This window comes from Schistosoma haematobium, chromosome 3 (genome assembly GCF_000699445.3).
Source record: "Schistosoma haematobium chromosome 3, whole genome shotgun sequence".
NCBI lineage: Eukaryota > Metazoa > Platyhelminthes > Trematoda > Strigeidida > Schistosomatidae > Schistosoma > Schistosoma haematobium.
Window position 1 is genome coordinate 41,584,504 of NC_067198.1, and position 20,982 is coordinate 41,605,485.

Sequence of the window (20,982 nt, forward strand, 5' to 3'; positions counted from 1 at the left end):
TGTAATAATCTCATTTGTCTTAGTCAATAAATATAGAAGATAAATGTTCATTAATAATTAGGGTTTTATAGTTATAGTTTGTACATATTTGTACATAATAGGAACAACAACAACAACCAAAAGGAAAAAAGAAAAGAAAAACACAACAACTTTGTAATATAACAGAATTGTGTACGTATAAACTGTGTGTTGTCATATATAGATAGATAGATAGATAGATACATGTGAACGCATGCGAACATTTACTACTACATTGAAGTATATATATAGGAATGTATAAAGGTGCATATTTCTTTTTCATTCCAATGAAATATATATAAACACACAATGAAAAGGACTTTTTTCCTTCTTCTTTTTCTACCTGCACTCCGATGTACATCAAATTTATTGATTGTATCCTTGTTTCTTTTCTTTCTTTTTCTTCTTTTTTTTTCTTTCTATTTCCAATAAAATAATCGAAGAAATTAGAAAACTTTTCATAAAATCAATAATCACCAAGTATATGATTCTAGTGTTTTCATATTATTTAATTTTCCTTTATAGTGTAAGGGAAAAATGTGAACTATAGTTTATAGTAAGCATGAATGAACCGTGCAACGGTTTTAAATGATCATTTATTCATTGATAGATCAATAATAATGGAACTTTAATGGTAAATTCCATTAAAACAATGTAAAAGATTGGGAATTATTATTTTTTTGTGGTTAGCGTTTTTTTTAGTGAGTTAGTTTTCTAAGAGATGTGGTGACAACTAACCCAATCACACTTGATAGCGAAACTCTGGAAGATGTGGAATCCTTCATGTAACTGAGAAGCATGATCGATGAGCAAGAAAGATTGAATGGAGATGTGAAGGTGAGATATGGGAAAGCAAAGACAACATTCCTACAATTGAAGTACATATGGAACTCAAAACAACTGGATCTCAACCAATATCAAAGTCACAATCTTTAATACGAACGTCAACACAGTCAGTTCTAGTGTAGGGAGCTGAAACTTGAAGAATTACCACAACCATCATCAAGAAGGTACAAGTATTTATAAATAGTTGTCTATGCAAGATACTCAACATCCATTGACCGGATACTATCAGCAACAGTCTTCTGTGGGAGAGAACAAACCAGCTTCCATCTAAAGAGGAAATTAGGAAAAGTCGATGGAAATGGATAGGACATACATTACGGAAATCACTAAACTGCATCACGAGTCAAGCCCTAACCTGGAATCGTGAAGGGAAGCGGAAAAGCGGAAGGTCAAAGAACACATTATATTGGGAAATAGAAGCAGATATGAAAAGGATGAATAACAACTGGAAAGAGCTGATAAGGATTGCCCAGTACAGGATTGGATTGAGAATGCTGGTGAGCGGCCTATGCTCCTCTACGAGAAGTAACAGGCTTAAGTAAGTAAGGAAGTAAAAAGATTGGGAGTTTCTACATTTTCTCAACTGAATGGTTTGATTATTTACCTCTCATTATTATTTAAAATAATAAAGATAGCTTTATTTTTTTATGGAGTTTTGTTCTTTGAGCTTCTCTGAACTTCAGGTAGAAGTTTGTGCTAATGATGTTATTCAAAAGAACGATGAAAGTTTTATGACCGAACCATTTAGTTCAGAGAATAAAACTTTATTAAAATCATCTACTTGAGCTATAAATCTTCTCTACCATCTGAGCGACGACAGTTTCACAATTATATAAGGGATAAAGACACTTCATGTAACAAAGTGATTGTTTTAGACAAATCATCAAATGAAAATTATTTTTCAAAATTCCTATTGATGTAACTAACTACAAGTAGAATGGATCAAATTGAGTTTTCCATCAACTTAAAATTGTGTGTAATAAAAGTGGTTTGAATTCAATAGTGTTTCATTTTTTTGGAAGGGGACGACATGGAAACTCATTTCTAATTGCTGGATTTGTTTCGTTCAAACACGCGAATAACTAATAATGTATATCCTTACTAGTGCATCACTTTAAAATGAATGAAGCCAAGATGGTACAGAGACCATCTAACATAGAGTGTAATATAGTGTTAGAAAGGTAATTTATCAAAAACTGTAATGTAATCACTGTATTATGATTAAGCATCTAAATGAGATTATACTTTCAAGAACACCTCAACTTTATTCCTTGTCTTGTGTATCATCAGATTCTACAATTATTATATCCAAATTAATAATCCATAAAAAAAGTCAGGTTTAATGCAAAGTACATCATTTAAAATGGTAATATGTGAATCAAGGATTGTTGTTTGTCATATAAAATAAAACCAAATCGTTAATGTTTCGGCTGAAGTGTTAACTCGACTCAGTAATATAAGTGAACTGAAATTGTGAGACAAATGATCAGAATGAATATGATGAACGTAGTTTGAGATAGATAGATAGAGAGAATAATGTAATTACAAATCGAGAATTACGTAATATGTAGAGTAATACGAACTGGACAAGAATTAGTAGATAGAGGTGGATGCTGAATACATTTCTCAAAAAGGTTGGCAAGTGTAATAATAATAATAATGACAATGGTAAGATGCGTGGATAAGATAAATTTAGATGGGAACTTTCGTCTAAATTTGAACGAATAGTTTCACAATATTTGGGCGCCGAGTTAATGTGAGTCATTAAAGAGGAAGAATGTATTTGTAAAATCTCAGAGAAAGAATTTGAAGTAAATTCAACGTTTCGCCTGGCAATCTGATCCAACCTTTTTTCAAGGAAAATATAATCAAACATCAACCATATCGAATAATAATTATTCGATTTGATTATATTTCCTTGAAAAAAGCTTGGACCAGATTGCCAGGCGAAACGTTGGATTCACTTCGAAATTCATTCACTGAGATTTTACAAATACATTCTTCTTTAAGATAAATTTAGGATATGAAAATGAACATTAATCAAATTACGTCATCACATTATAAAGTTGATTATTTGCCAGTTGGACCCGAAGATGAACAGGGTAAAAGGAGTGACTGAACATATTTCTTTTGGATGTAAAGCTCTGGCCTTTTTTTATCCGAATAGCAATTGTTTCAACCGTCTACAGGATTCTCAGTCTAACGGAATTAGGTAGACTGTTATTAACACGATATATTATTACGAAAGAATGCTTCACGATCACTGTATGTTCCGTTTGAATGTAATGAACTAAAATAGAGTTATTAACCATTTTAACTATCACAATGACGTAGGTGTATACACTCTCTGTCTTCCCTTAAACTAAGAGATTAAAATCGCTTCATATCTTTCTTTCTACGAAATAATTCTTTCTTCCTGTATTATGTCCTTATATGCAATCTTTCTTTTATATATTACCACCATTGACTTAACTACTCCTATGAATCCGGTGTTCATCTTGCTATGCTAATGCTGTATGGTAACTTGGACCGATGCATATATGTACCTGATCCTACGTTGTAGCTGACTGACTGACTGACATTTTAACTATACACCTTTACTTAACCACACTAGAATGTGGTCACAAGGTCGAATATACAAATTCCTAGAACATATACCAACATAACTTGTTCACATGTGTACAACAGTGACAATAGCAACACTGACATTGTTTCTATGTACACTGATTTCTTTCCGGATATTTATTCACGTCAAAATCTGTTTACGAATTAGTAATTTTTATTTCTGAAATTGAATTTTCTATTCAACTACAAAAGAAATTTAAAATTGATGGTTACATGTTTCTGCACAGTAGGGTATCAATGATGTACATGAATAATTCATGTGTATCAATATCAAACAAACAAAAAATTTCGTCAACCATTTTATGTAAACATATTACATCGTAAAGAAAAAAAACAATAAAAAATATCAGAAGGGGTTTTGTTGAGATTTTAGTAATTTCAATAGTTGAAACTAGACCGCCATGAAAACCTGGAAGCACTGAACGGCCGTTGCGTCCTAACACTCTCGCGCGAGATCGATAGGTCCTGAGTTCAAATCTCGCGGAGCGTGGGATCGTGGATGCGCAATGTTATATATTTTGATGGAGGTTTGTTCTCTGAGCTGGATGGTTTGGTCGTGGAACTTTCATCGTTCTTCTGAACGACATCATCAGCACAAACTTCAGGTAGAAGTGAAGTGTTCGAATTTCTCCATATGCGTTTCACAGCTTATTCTGTACACCTCGATGTTGATTGGTTCTTATTGACCTGAACTTTGTCATTGTTTACTTCTTTGTTTTGGTTGTGTTACAACCATCAAAATCATCCATCTGAGCTACAAATCTTCTCCACCATCTCAGTTGAATACATGTTTTCTTCTTGTTTCTGTACTATCAATGGAACATATCTGCAACATTACAGTGATTAATTGTATCTCAAAAGTTTAATTATATGTAATTTGACTAATTGATAACGCATAGAGTTTCTTTAATAAGTGTCAATAATTTCACTGATTTATTCCACCATTGTCTTCAGTGAGTTACTATCCCACAACAGACCTGGTTTAACTCCACTGGCCACCACTTCTCACTAGAACTTCAGGATATACCTCGTGAATCCAGTCACTTCCAGTGCTTCGAGGTTTTCCATGGTTGTCTAGCTTCAACTGACTCATGATATCAACCATTGAAATATGAATTAGTTAAATAAACAGGATACAAGTGTAGTGAACAAAACACCAGTGGGGACAGTCGAATGTATTTAACACAAAATTAAACGATTTGTTAATAAAATCTAATAATCATAAAGTAAATGCCTCATTTGCAAAATGCCCACTAATAGTCTCAAAATGATTCAGACTTCATTGTTCTTGCATGTTCATGAAAATTGCATTCTGTTTCCATTCTTTACTGTTCGATCCTTTTGTTTCTCTGCTGCCAGACTTTCTGTTCATGACTAACATCATATACTACTTATGTAGCACACACCACACAAGCAAAACAACAAAAGAACAATAATTATTTACAAAAAGTCAAATAAAACAATGATCTATGATTCATTATTAGAATGAACTGTATACACAATATTAGTCATTATGAAATATTCGGATGTGGTAATAAACTAACAAGACTTTAGTAAATGCTATTTTAGTTCATCCGTTTTTTGACTGAGTAGAATATTTTATCGTCAACAATTAGGAATTCAAAGGAACATTGAAGTTGTTCGAGCAGTTAGATGTATGCTGTTCTAGGTACTCTTTTGTAGTTACCATCAATAATATTCAATATATGTATATTCTTTACACATTCTTGTATTGGTTTTTCTCTTATCTTATTTAGATGTACATGATACCTTTGAAGCAAGAAAAGATTCTAGATGATCAACAAGTGGATACTATCTTTTTTAAAGTGCAAGAATTACTCATGTATCATATGAGTTTTTTAAATACACTTCAAATGTGGGAATTAACAAATACAGTTGGTGATAAGTTACTTGATATGGTAATATTGTTTATATTCAAATTACTTGACAAACTGTTTTAATATATAAAACTTAAGGTTGTTAGGCGTCATTGTAGTATCTACCTCTAGGGTTCTAAAGATCAGTGAGTGCTCAATACAAAGCATCAGAAATCAAGGCGGATCTATTGACTTACATATTATGATTTCAATTATGTTTTGTAGTGTTACTGCATAATTTCAATTGTTTTCTAATATTCGGAGAAAAAATTGTTAGCGAGGAAAAATGAACACTACAGATTGACGGAAAATGGTATTATTATTAGCCGCTTGAGTGTTTTCTTAACGACTGTTTCGTATGTATGTACTTCAATCACTAAATTAGTCGAAGTATGTACTATTGAGTGAGAAGAGTCATTATATGAAATAGGGATCCCCGAAATAACGCAATTTACGTCAAGTAGTACTAGATGAGTAAAACTGAACGTATTGTATTTGGAATTTAAAATCAGATACACATCAAGTACAAAGGAAACATTTGTTCATTCAAACACCACCCTGAAGTCAGCGGTTTTTCAACGACTTTATGAATCTTTTACAATGTTACGACATGATTAGCATATATTTATATTTCACTGATTGATATCATGAGTCAATTGAAGCTAGACTACCATGGAAAACCTGGAAGCACTGGATGGCCGTTTCGTCCTAGTATGGGTCTCCTTAACAGTGTGTATCCACTATCCCGACTCGCGAGATTCGAACCCAGGACATACTGGTTTCGCGCGCGAGCGCTTTACCTCTAGACCACTGAGCTGGCCGGCATCCAACAGTGTTAATATCTAACTTCAACCAATCCACGAAGTTGCGCCACCGTACACCATTGTCTTCAGTGAGTTGATATCTCACAACAGACCTGGTTGAACTCCACTGGTAACGGCTTCTCACTAGAACTCCAGGAGTATCTCTTGATAGGTCCTAGGTTCGAATCTCGCGGGGCGGGATGGTGGATAAGCACTACTGAGGAGTACCATACTAGGACAGAACGGTCATTCAGTGCTTTCAGATTTTCCATGGTGGTCTAACTTCAATTGACTCATGAACGTAAGTATTAAATTACTATACTATTCACAAAACCCCTTTCTGATAACCTATAATTATTATAGAATTAATTTGCTAAACAATAAATCACTATATATAATAAGTAAATGTAAACAAATGCGCTTTTTTTATCAAAGTTACTCTCAACGTGATAGGACATTGAAATAAAAAAAATAAACAATAATGAAAATAAACAAACTTAAGAAACTATTTTTTAGTAAAGATTATTCTTATCAGAAGGGGGTTTTATGGAGATTTTAGTAATTTTATAGTTGAATTCATGGGTCAATTGAAGCTAGACCACCATGAAATCGGTTGAAGTTAGACATTAACACCGTTTTATGCTGGTTCAGTAGTCTAGAGGTTAAGAGTTCGCTCACTAGACTAACAGATCATGGGTTTGAATCTCGTGAAGCGGGATCGTAGATTCACACTACTGAGAAGTCGTATACTAGGACGAAATGGCTGTCCCGTGCTTTCAGGTTTTTCCTAGTGGTCTAGCTTCAATTGACTTATGAATTCAATTATGAAAATATTTTTCTTTAAATATTGAAAACATTCTATCTTATTTTTCTTTTGTATTTCCTCATTTCTACTTCCAGTTTTCACGTGAAGCAGTTGCAATGTGCTATTGTACATTTGTAGATAATTTTTCCAATTCTGAAAGAACTCTAGAAACATGCTGGAATACAAAATCATCATTTCAAAAATTCTGTGAAGTAAGCTTATATTTGGATTATTTAATTGCATTATTATTACTATCCCTATTACTATTAAGAATTGAGTTGCTTTAGAAAATGATAACGATGTATTGTAGGAAAGTTATTTCAGTCAGTTACCTAAATTGTTTTCCAAAGTCAAACAAAAATTAGATGTAAAAATCTTTAGGAAGTACTATGTCAACTGAATAACATAGTTCTGTAACAATATAAGACAAGAGATTTAATAGAAAGGAAATGAAACCTTATCATATGATATATATATATATATATATATATATATATATATATATATGGGTAGTTTGACTATAATGGAACTTAATTAACCAAATAATTCAAGTAAACTAGTGTCAAGCAGTAAGGTAAAGCATGTCTTTGATGTGATTTTGAATCAGTTAACAATATATATGTATATATTGCTCTTTTACTGGGTATATATCATGTGAAATATTATTGTATAAGAAAACGACATCATAGCTCTCCACTATTTTGTTTTTGATGCAAAATTCGGATATAAGTTAGATCACCATTGAAAATCTGAAAGTATTAGATCCTAGCGTGGAATAATTCCACATCGAGCATTCAAGATCATGAACCCAAGACCTTTGGTTTTATGCGAGTATACTTAGCCTCTAGACCAATGAGCTAGCATAGAACAGTGTTAATATCTAGCCTCATTCAATGAAATAAAATTTATCACTCTGAAAAAATTTAGAACTATTTATTTTAAGGTCATTTGAATACCTTTATATACATTATTCTTGTATATTCAAACTTTTAATTCTAATTAATATATATCTGAACTTTATTAATAATTCTTAGAGGATAATCATACTCTATCAAACAAATGTGTTTTATCAGAATGGGTTTTGTGGAGATTTTAGAAATTTCATTGGTTGAAATCATGAGTTAATTGAAGCTAGACCACCATGGAAAAACTGTGAGCACTGGATGGCCGTTTCGTCCTAGTATGGGACTTCTCGGCAGTGCGCATTCACGATCCCGCCCCCCGCGAGATTTGAACCCAGGACCTATCAGTCTCACTCCAGGAGCTTAACCAACTAGACTTAAGCATCAGTTAAATGATAAAATCCATTAAACAATGCTTACATTCAACTTCACTTGCATTCATAGAAATTTTATATTAATAGAAATACAGTATGTATGAATTAAGTCCCCTAATCCCCTGATTAGTGGTTTATATGTTGAGCACTCTTTTTAAGTTAAAACATTTAACGGCTTATTATTCGATACTAATAAGTAGTCTCATACTAGAATAGAAATATCTATATAGCGATTCCTAGTTTTCACTGATAGTCGAATTAAGGTAAATTCATGATGTCAATCATAAAGTATCTTACATAACTATTGTTTTTAAAGATTTTTAACGAAATAAATATCTCAGTCTGTAAGCTGCATTATATGCTCCTGTATGTAGTAACTATCCATCAGTCTTAGATTGAACATTTTATACAAGGTAAATGGTGAACTGCTTATTTGAGTTTTATCTTGCAATTTATTTTGATAATTACTTAGCTATGCTGTTGGGGACGTTAGATCCCCAGAACTCACTTGGGAAAGGACCTAATTTTGTAATTTTATTTAGAAAATTTGAATTTCTTTGTTTTCGCGCCAAAGGCGCTCTTGTCACCTTCATGTCGTATCTCCCACTGGGAAACTTCTTAAATCCTATTGGTCCGTTGCGTCTTTTAGTATGCTATTTGGTAACTCTCCCTAAGGACGGTTTTGCACTGTATATATACGTTTTGAATTGTGTTTGTTATTATCGCCCGTTTCTAGCTGTTTTGCAGAATATACTTCCCATTCCAAGCTTGGACTTTTCCCTCTAGTTAGCGGGGCTGCGACGCATCGAATAGCTAGCTTACTGGTCTTTGGTCACCGAGTCTTGTTCTCGTTCGCAGATTGAGTGAACTCATGATAGCTTCAAACCTAGCATATGCATCTTGAAAAACTCAACTTAGCTGTGCTTAATCATTTTTAATTGTAGTGAACGAGAACACAATTAGGAACAGTCAAGTGTATTTGAACGCACAAATCACAGAATCTCTTAGTAAAATCCGGACCAACATAACTGTGAATCACTCAGTGGTGTCTATTTTCTATCCGTTTGGAATCCCTCTGGGGCTACTGTCGGCCCGAAGCCTGGAAAAAAAGGGGGGGTTAGGCATGGGGTGAGCCACTCCTTCCCGTAGAAAACTAACTCGCTAAAAAAACGCTAACCATTTATTTTCTTACTGCATTATATTTCCTCAGTTAGGGGAAAACTGCTTTTTTTTAATCCTAAGAATATAATTTTCCTAAGATAACAACTTTATGGGTTTTAATTCACGTCCAGACATCTTATATATATGTATATTTGTGAATTCCATAGATAATTTGTATGGGAAAAACTAGAAATAGTTTAGTTAACTGTGACACGTGTAATCTTTGTTCAAACAATCTCTTCTATACCTGTAATATTCAGTTTACTACATATTTCTTTTTTTTCTTACATTATATGACACCATATTCACTGTTCCACTATTTGTGTTGTTGTTTATACTGGCAATGGTAAATTAGTTAGAGATGTTCAGTCAAAACAATAAAGAAACTACTTTATGAGGGTTCGTAACTTTACGTTATACACAATCAAACTGTTTTTTGAGTAGATGTATTTTAAGTGGATCATTTGGTTACAAGACTTAGTAATTGTTTAGACTCAATGGTTAAGTAAATAACACTTTGGGTGCTTAAATTGATAGATTATCGATTCAAGTGACAGTCTAAACATCTACACTAAATCTGGCAGCTGGAAGAAACGTTCGTACTGAACTGAAGTACTAGCTACTATCTGACATTAATGGAAAAATTCAACTTTTGAGGCCATTTCTAATAACTCAGTTGGCAAAAAAGAATTAATAACTTGTAGTTTAACCAAAATGTTCGTTCAATACTTACCTTTGCTTCGTGTAAACTCCATAAATTATCCCTAAAAAACATTATTTCAAATGCTTTTAACAAAGGACTCGAACTATTTGGAAGACGAGTATTTGTATCTGTTAGCACTTGATAAACAGTAAACATTGAGTTAATGTAGGTTAAATCTGTCCTATCATACATATTATAGATTGTTGATCAGTTACACAAGCTGATTGAAGAGATGGTAAATTCTTGTAAGATAACCTCAACTTACATTGGATTATAAAAGAACTGATCTATTTATAGCTACTTCCATTAATATATTTGAGAAGATAATTGATTCGGTCGTGATGTTCACATAAACTTTACGCCAAACATTTTGAACTAATATTCACTTACTCATTCATTGTCTTTAAACAAAACTGTAAATATTAACATTTCCTATCAATTTCGTATATTATAAAAGCAGATATTCGTGGATGCACATTGCTGAGGAGTCCCACAATAGGACGAAACGGCAGTCCAGTGCTTCCAAGTTTTCCATAGTGATCTAGCTTCAATTGACTCATGATCTCAACTATTGAAATAAATTTCGTGAAACCTCAGATAAAAAGTTCATCATTATGCTTTTATGAAATGTCTAACTTAAGATGGACAAATGGTTATTATATAAGATAGTAGATAATGTCTGATTGCAGAGAAGGAAGACCAACAGGCTGAATTGAATGGAACATCGTCTACACTTTGAGATAATTCACCTCAAAGAAAATTATTAGAAATGATAAAGAAAAACTAAATTAGAGTGAATACGAAAGAATGTAAGATTACTGTGGTCATCTCATACCGTAAACACACATCAGTAGAAATTAGGAGGGTTCTAAACAGATATATGAGTTTATTTTCGGGCTAGTGACACCATTAGATTAGCATCATCGAAAGTTGAAGATAAGTCTCCTGAAAAAGAACAACAGAATACTGTCTTTGAAATCAACTGTCAGGATTGTGATACAGCGTACGTCGGAGAAACTTCAAGATAATTGAATATGAGGTTGAAGGAATATAAACAATGTTTAAAAAGTGTTTCTTAATCCGCGGTTGATCTGAAGAAACTTGAGAATAGGTTGGTAATAGCGTTACATGAGTTAGAAATAAGGCACAAGATCATTTTCGGAGGGCCCAAAATACTTCAGAAAATATTTAGCATATATAAAGGAAGATTGGTGGCAGAAGCGCCTGTATACATGGGCTAATAAGAACAGCCTAAACAGATGGTAGAAGGTATTCAACTAGCTACCACATGGCAAATGTTCATTGACAAATAATTGGAACTTATCTGTTTACCACACATGGTTCGTTATTCTGACAAATTAATTTATAATATTTTAAAAATACAATTTTATACTTGATGGTTCTCATTTTTACATGCACATCGATGATTCAGAAACAATTTTTCCACCTTCAACTTTCACTTTTATTTTTTTCCTTCATTTACTACTTAATATCACCTATTCACTACTCAATCTTATACATGCATGTATACACACACAATTTGTTCAGTCATTTATTTCCACATCGTGTACATTCTATTTACCAAAGTCAGCATCTAAATATGATTGGATTAGCATAGTATAAATCTAATTTGATTGTTAAACGTTATATATTTCTTTGATGATCTTGATTTTAATTAGTACCCTGAAGAAGTCTAGACAAGTCTGCGGGACGAAACACTGGAATTATTTTAAGTTTCAGTCGCTAAGATTATTTCAAATATAATTTTCACAAATAATATAGTTAACAGACTCAGATATTTGATTAATTATTTCGTTAAAGTATTTAGAAACAATAGTTATGTAAGACATTTTATGGTTGATATCATTTTTCTGGTTAGCGCTTTTTTAGCGAGTTACTTTTCTACGGGATGGGGTCGCTAACCCCATGCCCAACCCTCCTCCTTTATCCGGGCTTGGGACCGGCAGTAGCCCCCGAAGGGACTCCAGGCGGAGTTGGTTGATATCATGAATTCAGCTTAATTCGTCTATCAGTGAAAACTGGGAATTGTTGTATAGATATTTCGTTTTATTATGGGACTGCTTATTAAAGTCAACTAATAAGCCGGCAAATGTTCTAACTTAGAAAGAGTGCATTATTGAAATTTACCAAAGGTAGTTATTGGCTTTAAACAAATATCATATTCTCCCGATTGATAGATGGTGTTTTTGTATACTGACTCTTTCTACACTCCAATCTGATAACATGCATCAAGAAGTAAATATTGTATATTCATTTCGATGTGACAAGGCAAGAAAATCAAAACGCATTGAGAATGAATATGAAGGTACAAGTTTATCTATATGCGATTATATTGTTAATGTGGTTTTTCTACACGAGTGCTCAATGATTACATTTTAGTGTATAAATTCATTTCTTATCATCCTCATTACTAAAAATCAGAATTAATTTTACATTTTTAAATATTAGATGAAGTTACGGATGAATCGTAATAAACTTCCATTGAAAGCGCTTCTTGTACAACCTGTTCAACGGATACCCCGATATGAGTTACTTATTAAGGTAAGTTTATATTTATACTAGTCACCTAACATTAAATATAAACCAATATTTAAAAATATCCCTGGAAACAATAAATTAATATTTTTAAAAGCATAATAATAATGAGTCAATTGAAGCTAGACCACCACGGAAAATCTGGAAGCAATGGATGGCCGTCCCATCCTAGTATGGGACTCCTAACCAGTGCGCATCCACGATCCCGCACTCTGCGAGATTCGACCCCAAGACCTATCAGTCTCGCTCCAGGCACTTAACCAACGAGACCATTGAGTCGGCATCCAATGGTGTTAATGTCTAACTTCAACCAATCACGAATTCGCGCCACCGTACACTATTGTCTTCAGTGAGCTGATATCTCACAACAGACCTGGTTGAAGTCCACTTGTAACGGCTTCTCACTAGAACTCCAGGAGTATCTCTTGACGTCAGTCACTAGTGAGGAGATGATTATTATCAGAAGGGTTCGAATCTCGCGGGGTGCAGGATCGTGACTGCGCACTACTGAGGAGTCCCATGCTAGGACGAAACGGCCGTCCAGTGCTTCCAGGTTTTCCACGGTGGTCTAGCTTCAATTGATTCATGGTTTCAATCTGTGAAATTTCTAAAATCTCCACAAACCCCTTCTGAGCATAATAATAAACCAAATATCTAGTTTACATAGTCACTTTATGAAAGTACCATGATTTAATATCGAGTTACTAACCAATTAATTACCACCAAGTTTGTTTAAATACAGCGAATACAAGGTACACAGTTGACAAGATCACAATAGTAAGCGAAACATCATGTGAAGAGTGAGAAAACTATTTCATATCATCAGCCTAAGGGTTTTATATGCAGCCTAGTTTTTATAAATTAGATATTTTACATCTATGACTATGCTGTAAAACATGCATACGGCTATCAGCTTTTTAATAAACACAAGTAATCATAAAAATTTTACACAATCATATCAGCTCTATTTGTATAACATCACCATAAGTGATGCAATAAATTATAAGGAATATGTGACATGCAATAGTACATCCTAAAACTAAAGTGAAGCACGTAATGATATGAAGATCACAAAGCGATATTAGTTAATTAACCACTGGAAGCCTAGAAATACTGGACAGCCCTTCTATGCTAGAGTCAGACTCCTCAGTTTCTAGTAATAATGACCCTACCGGGGATCAAACCATAGACCTCTTGACTATTGAGTCAGCATTTTAATGATGTCCGTCAGTTTGACACGGTTGAACATCGCTCGTCATGTGTTCTTATTGAAAGTGAATTTTGCAACTAACAAAGAAGCAACTTGTTCATAATTCAAGAAGGGGAAGATTAAAGTATATGTGTAAATAATGACCGGATATGCGTAAAGAACATTCAGTGCTGCTTTTTCTTTTCCGATCCGCGTCTTCACACTTGCATCAGATCCACCGTGTTCATCAATGATGCTGCCCAGATATGTAAAGGTTTTTACATCTTCCAAATCTTCTCCGTCAAGTGCGATTCGACTGGTACATGCTGTGTTGTATGGGAGGATATTCCTTTTCCGTTTGCGTATGTTGAGACCTATATATATATATATATATATATATATATATATATATATATATATATATATATATATATATATATGTATATATATATATATATGTATATAATGGGACGCTTAGGTTTGAACCGCGAGAGGCGGGATCACGGATGCGCACTGCTGAGGAATCTCATGGTGGTCTAGCTTCAATTAACTCATGCTCTCAACTATTGAAATTACTACAATCTCCACAAAGTCCCCTTGTGATAAAAGCAAGTTATGCAGAACAATCACGCCTGTAAGGCTGAACTATGCCATATAATTCGATATAAATGAATTCATTCTTCCTGCCTTTTGCATCGTTTCATTTTCCTACGCGTTAAATGTCGAATATCTACTTTCCTAGTTGTCTTTTATTCAGCTTTGAGGATTATTTGATTAGGGCCCAATGCTATAATATAATGAAAAAAAATTCAGAAGCTGATTCATATATTTTCGCAATCTCAATTGTTACCATGGAGCCAAATTAGTGTTTTTGTATAATAGTAGTATATTTATGAAGCTTTAATTGTTTTTGTTTTGTTTTCCTTCTAAATAACCATGTCAATATAAACTATCTGATGTAATTAAAGTGTTAAAAGTGTTATTACAATTACATAACAACTTGTCCATTTATTATTGTTGTTAACATTTGTCTTATCACTAACAGAAAATTAATTATGATTGTCTTCTCTTTTCATTTAGTTCTGTTAGTTTATCATAGTTTGTATTCTATTTATAAATTGTTTCTATATATCTGTTTAATTACTGGTTAATGTAAATGTCAAACGTTTAGAATGTTTCTAGTTTTCTAAGGCTATTTATATATTTCACTTAACAATCAACGTGAATAGCGTCAATAATCTGTTTCGAAATGTTTTTCATATATGGTAGTATAATTTGTTTGATTGTTTCTGTATTTTATGTAGTTTTTTTTTCTTAAGGGATTAGTATTTTTGATGGAAATTACATGAATAACTGTACTTTTGAGAAGGAGTTATAAGATGTATGTACTTATGCCTGTTATTCCTCGTGAAGGAGAATAGGCCGACCATCAGCACACTCCATCCAACCCTATCCTTGGCAAGCCTTTCTAGTTCTTTTCAGTTGTTATTCAATCTTTTCATTTCTGCTTCTGTTTCCCGATATAATGTGTTCTTTGGCCTTCTCTTCACGATTCCCAGTTACAGCTTGCCTCGTAATGTAGTTTAGTGATTTGCGTAATGTATATCCTATCCATTTCTATCGTCTTTTACTAATTTCACCTTCATTTGGAAGCTGGTCTGTTCGCTCACACAAAAGACTGTTGCTGATGGTATCCGGTCAATGGATGTTGAGTATCTTGCGTAGACAACTATTTATAAATACCTTATTGATGATTGTTGTGGTAATTCTCCAAGTTTCAGCTTCATATAGTAGGACTGACTGCCTTCACGTTTGTACTGAAGATTGTGACTTTGATGTTGGTTGAGAGACAGTTGTTTTGAGTTCCATGTGTTCTTTAACTGTAGGGAGTCATAAGATACTACTCTTCATTTCTCTATTTGAAATATGCACACTACTAAATCTTTGCTCTTTTGAACAATGTTTTTAATCAGTTTTTCGTGAGTTATCTAGATGAAGTAACTCCCGATTATCCTGTATTCATTTCAAACTGATTCCTATCCCAATAAGGATTTTATATCAATTTTTTGCATTGATATTCAACCATAAGTACTGTTCGACTATTCTATTTTGACAATAATGAGTATTTTGTCCAAATATGGGTTCAAACATTTGCAATGATACCTATATAATGAACTGAATTTTAATGATTCTGTAAGTATTTCTATCATTATTGAATTAACAATATGTAGTGTTCATCATAGATTGATAGTTTCTAATATACCCTGATGCTTTGTACCCATTAAAAGACAGGAAACTAACTACCATTCAAATCACTTCTATCTATCTAAATCATTGTCTTTCAAACGAGTTTTTTAATTCTAGTTAGTTTTTATACATCAATAAATACTATTCTTGTAATCAACTATCTTTATTTCTTTACATAATTTATTATATAGCGTTTATTAGAATCAACTCCTAAAGACTATTCAGACCATGCATTACTTGTTGAAGCAGAAAGTGCTATACATCGATTGGCTTTAAGAGTAAATGCTGTACATGCTGCTGGTGAAGATGAAAATATTGTAGATGGTATACGATTAATTGAAAAACTTTTAGCACCTGCTGTAAGTAAAATTAAAACTTTCATTTTTTTTATTTGACTTTAATTTTATGTACATAATTGATTGATATTACGAATGGATCAATTTTAGACCTGGACGGTCAATTAGTCCTAGTATGGGACTCCTCAACAGTACGTATCCACGATCTCACAAGTAGGATTTGGACCGAAGAAAATAGCTCTTGAGCGCAAACGCTTTACCTCTAGACTAATAAGCCGACATCCAACGGTGTTAATGTCTATCTTCAACTAATCGACGCCATCCAATGCTTTCATGTTTTCAATAGTGGTCTAAGATTGATCGATTCATGATCTCAATCAAAAACACACAATCTTCATAATACCATACTGATGTCTCCTGTTAGTTTGAATCTCATTACTTTGTTCCTCTTAAAGTTTAAACATCAGATTAAAACAAAGGTGTTCAGTATGTTCACAAGAATTTTGATGTAGAGATTCATTTTGTATTCTGATGAAGATTTTATTTCAACCACATAAATTGTTATTATTCAAAATATAAGAGTTAATGTCAACCCTTTTGTAAAACTACAATGACACAAACGGTATGAATGTTACATTTACAAAAACGTAATAACCTCCACAACCCCATACTGAAAATATTGTAGAAATATGTTTCTACTGGCTACATTAAAAAATGACAATTTTCCAGTATTTCAACCTACTGTCTAATTTCTTTCTTCATATTTAAATTTTTTCAGACTTTAACACCAACACGTCAATATGTCCGACATGATATTGTTTCAGTTGAAGTAAGTTTCAGTATAGTGGGAAAGATTTGTACCTCAGGTGGATAATTTTTTTCATTTTGATGAAGTTTTCTTCTCTGAGCTGGATGGTTTGGTTGTAAAGCTTTCATCACTCTACTGAACGAAATCATCAGCACAAAATTCTATTTGACTTCCACCTGAAGTTTGTGCTGATGATGTCGTTCAGAAGAATGATAAAAGCTCCACGAAAACAAATCATCCAGTTCAGAGAAAAAAACCTCGTCAAAAAAGTTTAAGTATGCTTATCGATTATTGTGAGAAAACAATTTTGTTGTCAAGCACTATTAAACTGGATAATTCAAATATTGTCTATATTTTACTAACATTCATTTCTTAGTACTAACAATGAGTTTACTTTGAGCTTTGTTTGTTTGTGTGAGTATTTTCCTTTAGTCATAAATATAATGCATACCATTTATCTTTGAGATGTATATTTGGAGCTGAATGAATGATATAATAATCTAGCTCATGTAATAAGTTGAAAGATCAAACTTTATTATTATTATTAGTAGCTTAATTCAATATTATATTTTTGGTACCGTGTAGAATTCTCAGCAAAAAGTACATCAATAGTTGAAATCATGAGTCATTTGAAGCTAGACCACCATGGAAAACCTGGAAGCATTAGACGGCTGCAATTTCGTGAATTGGTTGAGGTTAAACATTAACATTGTTGAAAAACGGCTCCGCGGTCTGATGGTTAAGCGTTCGTGCGCAAGATTGAAGACCCTGGATTTCAATTTTGCTGGGGGTAGGGTTGTGGATGCGCACTGTTGAGGAGTCTCATACTAGAACGGAACGGCCGTCCAGTGCTTCCAGGTTTTTCATCATGGTCTAGCTTCAACTGATTCATGATTTCAACTGTTGAAATTACTAAAATCTCCACAAAACCCCCTTCTGATAAAAAGCATTTCAACAAGTTTCCTTTGCTTATTTCTTGATCGACCATTGCGATAAATCTTGAGTAGTCACCAGTTAGATGTTAGTATTTCAGCAATCGACGTCTGAATCATGTGTATTCTTTTCGATGTATATCGTCAGCAACCACGTTGTCTCTCATTAGGCCCTTTTATAACTTGTACTGTGCAATATCGTAAACTTTTCATAAACGCACCTGAATAGCTTATGTGAGTAATAGACGTAATGATATGTTAAAACAAACAAGAAAACAGACAACTTGTTGAAATATCTAGATGGCAGGAACAGGTAGTCCAGAGATTCAAGCACGCCGTCTTGAATAATATAGACTGTATATGTAAGAATTTCTGATGGATAGAGATGTTTGAATAGTTTACAGACTAATAGAATACTTTAAATACTATCGAATTCGGTTTAATTTATCTCAGGGGTAAGCCGAATCATTAAACATACTTTGTAATTTCCTCAATTCCTAAAGAAATATTTAAACATTTTGAGTACTTTATGTATAGTTTTAATCGGAAAACACATAGATTCCACTTAAACTTAGGTAATATTTTTCTACTAATTCAACTGACTGACAAAGACTATTTGTATGTTAATTAAGTCAGTCAAGTATAAAAGATAATCCCAAGGATTAGTACAACAACCTTTTGCCAATCACGTTTAAAAAACTCCGTATAAAACCACTTAAAACTTTCTATGAGAATCTAGACATTCAGAATGAGCACACGAGTAGTCTACAGTTGATCGCACGTTAAACTTCTCTAATAGATGTTTCATAAACAGATTAAATTACTAAATGCAAAGATATTAATTAAGTAATATCCCTTTCTTTCTATAATCTAGGAACGAAAAGATCCTGTATGTATATTTATGTTCACAGATCAAATTGTCTTCACAGTTGCAAGACGCAGAGGAAGTCAAGTGATCAAGAAACCGATATTTCTTCGTTTGTAGGTCACATTATATTTTATATTGTTTCATTCCTATTTTAATGTTCTGGAAATAAAATTATATTCAGTATAATGGAGTTGCTATCTTACATTACTTTAATGTAACTCAGTGTATAATAAGTTCTCATCAAATAAATCTACATTATATACAAATAAAGTTCTCACAGTTATAGCATGATTCCTCAATGAGGCAATGAATGTCCACTCCTTAAAAGTCTCACGATAGGATGAAATAGCTATCCAGAGTTTCCGGTTCTCATGGTTTTTTTAACCAAGTTCAGCGTCTAATACAAGCCATAATTAAATGTGATAAACTGATGAATATGAAAACGAATCCATCTAAAATTGGTTACTTATAACTTCTATATTGTTATTAAAATTCTAAGACCATAAACTATGTATGGGCTTATTTTTGACTATATATATTTCTCAAAGTCAAATTGTCATTTGCTCATTAGTTACTGTTGAAAAATACATTTTGACAGATAAAATAATATTTAACTTCACTTGGTACTGTTTGCTTGTATCTTCCCAATATTGTTTAGGACTGCAGTTGACCAGTCTCCTAATGGTATGTGTGCATAATGTGTGTATTGCCTCGATATTGACTGGAAGCACTGGACGGCTGCTTCGTCTTAGTAAGGAACTCTTCATCAGTGCGCATCCATGATCCCGCTTGCGGGATTCAAACGCAAAACCTTCATTCTCGCTTTCGAAGGTTCAATCTATAGACCGTTAAGCTATTATCCAACCATGTTAACGTCTAACTTCAACCAATTCATTATTATTAATTTTGCATTTCAACAACAAGACATTACATAGATGATGGAGAATATTTGTAGGTGGATGATTTTTATGGATTTTTGTTCTCTGAGCTGGATGGTTTGGTCGTTGAGCTTTCATCGTTCTTCTGGACGACATCATCAGCACAAACTTCAGATAGAAGTCTTCTATGAAAGCTCCACGAAAACAAACCATCCAACTCAGAGAACAAAAATCCATCTGTTGGGGCCGACATATCCCCAAACTCATATTTGTAATTTTATCATATCGATTAACTTATCGATTAAATATTTAAATATTTGAATGGCAGTCAGTTGATGGACTTATCGATTAAATTTTTAAATAGCAGACCATTGATGACTCATTGATTATTGTTTTAAAAAAATTTCCTATGACAAAATCGATATATATATTTGTATAAATACGCTTGACTTGTATGCTTGATCTGATCTGCCTGACCTGACTTGGTATCTGCTGTTGCTTGTAGAATACACTTTCTACGCCTTACCAAGACTTCTTGATCGAGTTAGCTGAGTCGAAGACAACGGACCAGAATAGTCTATTGAGTCTCTGAATCCTGAGCCTTCGTTCCGTTCCGAATAAGTCGAATCAGTAGTATCCTCAAGGTTAACGAACCTAACACCATCAAAAAGACATTACATAACTTGACTAATCACATAGAATTGAATTAATTCAAACATTTGACATATTTTTCTTAAAATAACTTTACTGATTCCTTTTTTTTTGATAAAGAAAAGTATCAATGAAACTCTACACTAATTCTATTCATTTATGATTTTCTTTTTAAATGATAGGCAGTCCATTCGTGGCGTTGATGCCATTGAAAATATTAAATATAAAATTTATCATCGATTAGGCATTGAAGCTATAGAACTGGAATCACGTGAGTTGATATACATTTAACCGAACTACATTATGATTATCCTAATGTAAATGTTTATTAGATCATTCAATACATCATATGATATAGTGACTTGATTTATGACCAGCAACGTAATCATGAACACTTGTTTCATTCTTCTTTCATATTGTTCATTTTCGGTTTACTTGCATTT

The 20,982-nt window shown here is 33.1% G+C and overlaps 1 protein-coding gene across 1 annotated transcript in view; it reads left to right on the forward strand.

Annotated features, from left to right (window-relative positions):
• The window catches only part of ARHGEF17 (Rho guanine nucleotide exchange factor (GEF) 17), a 95,365-nt gene that overhangs the window by 24,192 nt on the left and 50,191 nt on the right, over nt 1–20,982 (forward strand). Inside the window, exons 4-10 of the mRNA XM_051213891.1 lie at nt 5,247–5,408; nt 7,070–7,186; nt 12,584–12,676; nt 16,298–16,465; nt 17,181–17,231; nt 19,017–19,123; nt 20,722–20,810. Coding sequence (XP_051069910.1) covers nt 5,247–5,408; nt 7,070–7,186; nt 12,584–12,676; nt 16,298–16,465; nt 17,181–17,231; nt 19,017–19,123; nt 20,722–20,810 — 787 coding nt within the window. The remainder of the gene's footprint in view (nt 1–5,246; nt 5,409–7,069; nt 7,187–12,583; nt 12,677–16,297; nt 16,466–17,180; nt 17,232–19,016; nt 19,124–20,721; nt 20,811–20,982) is intronic.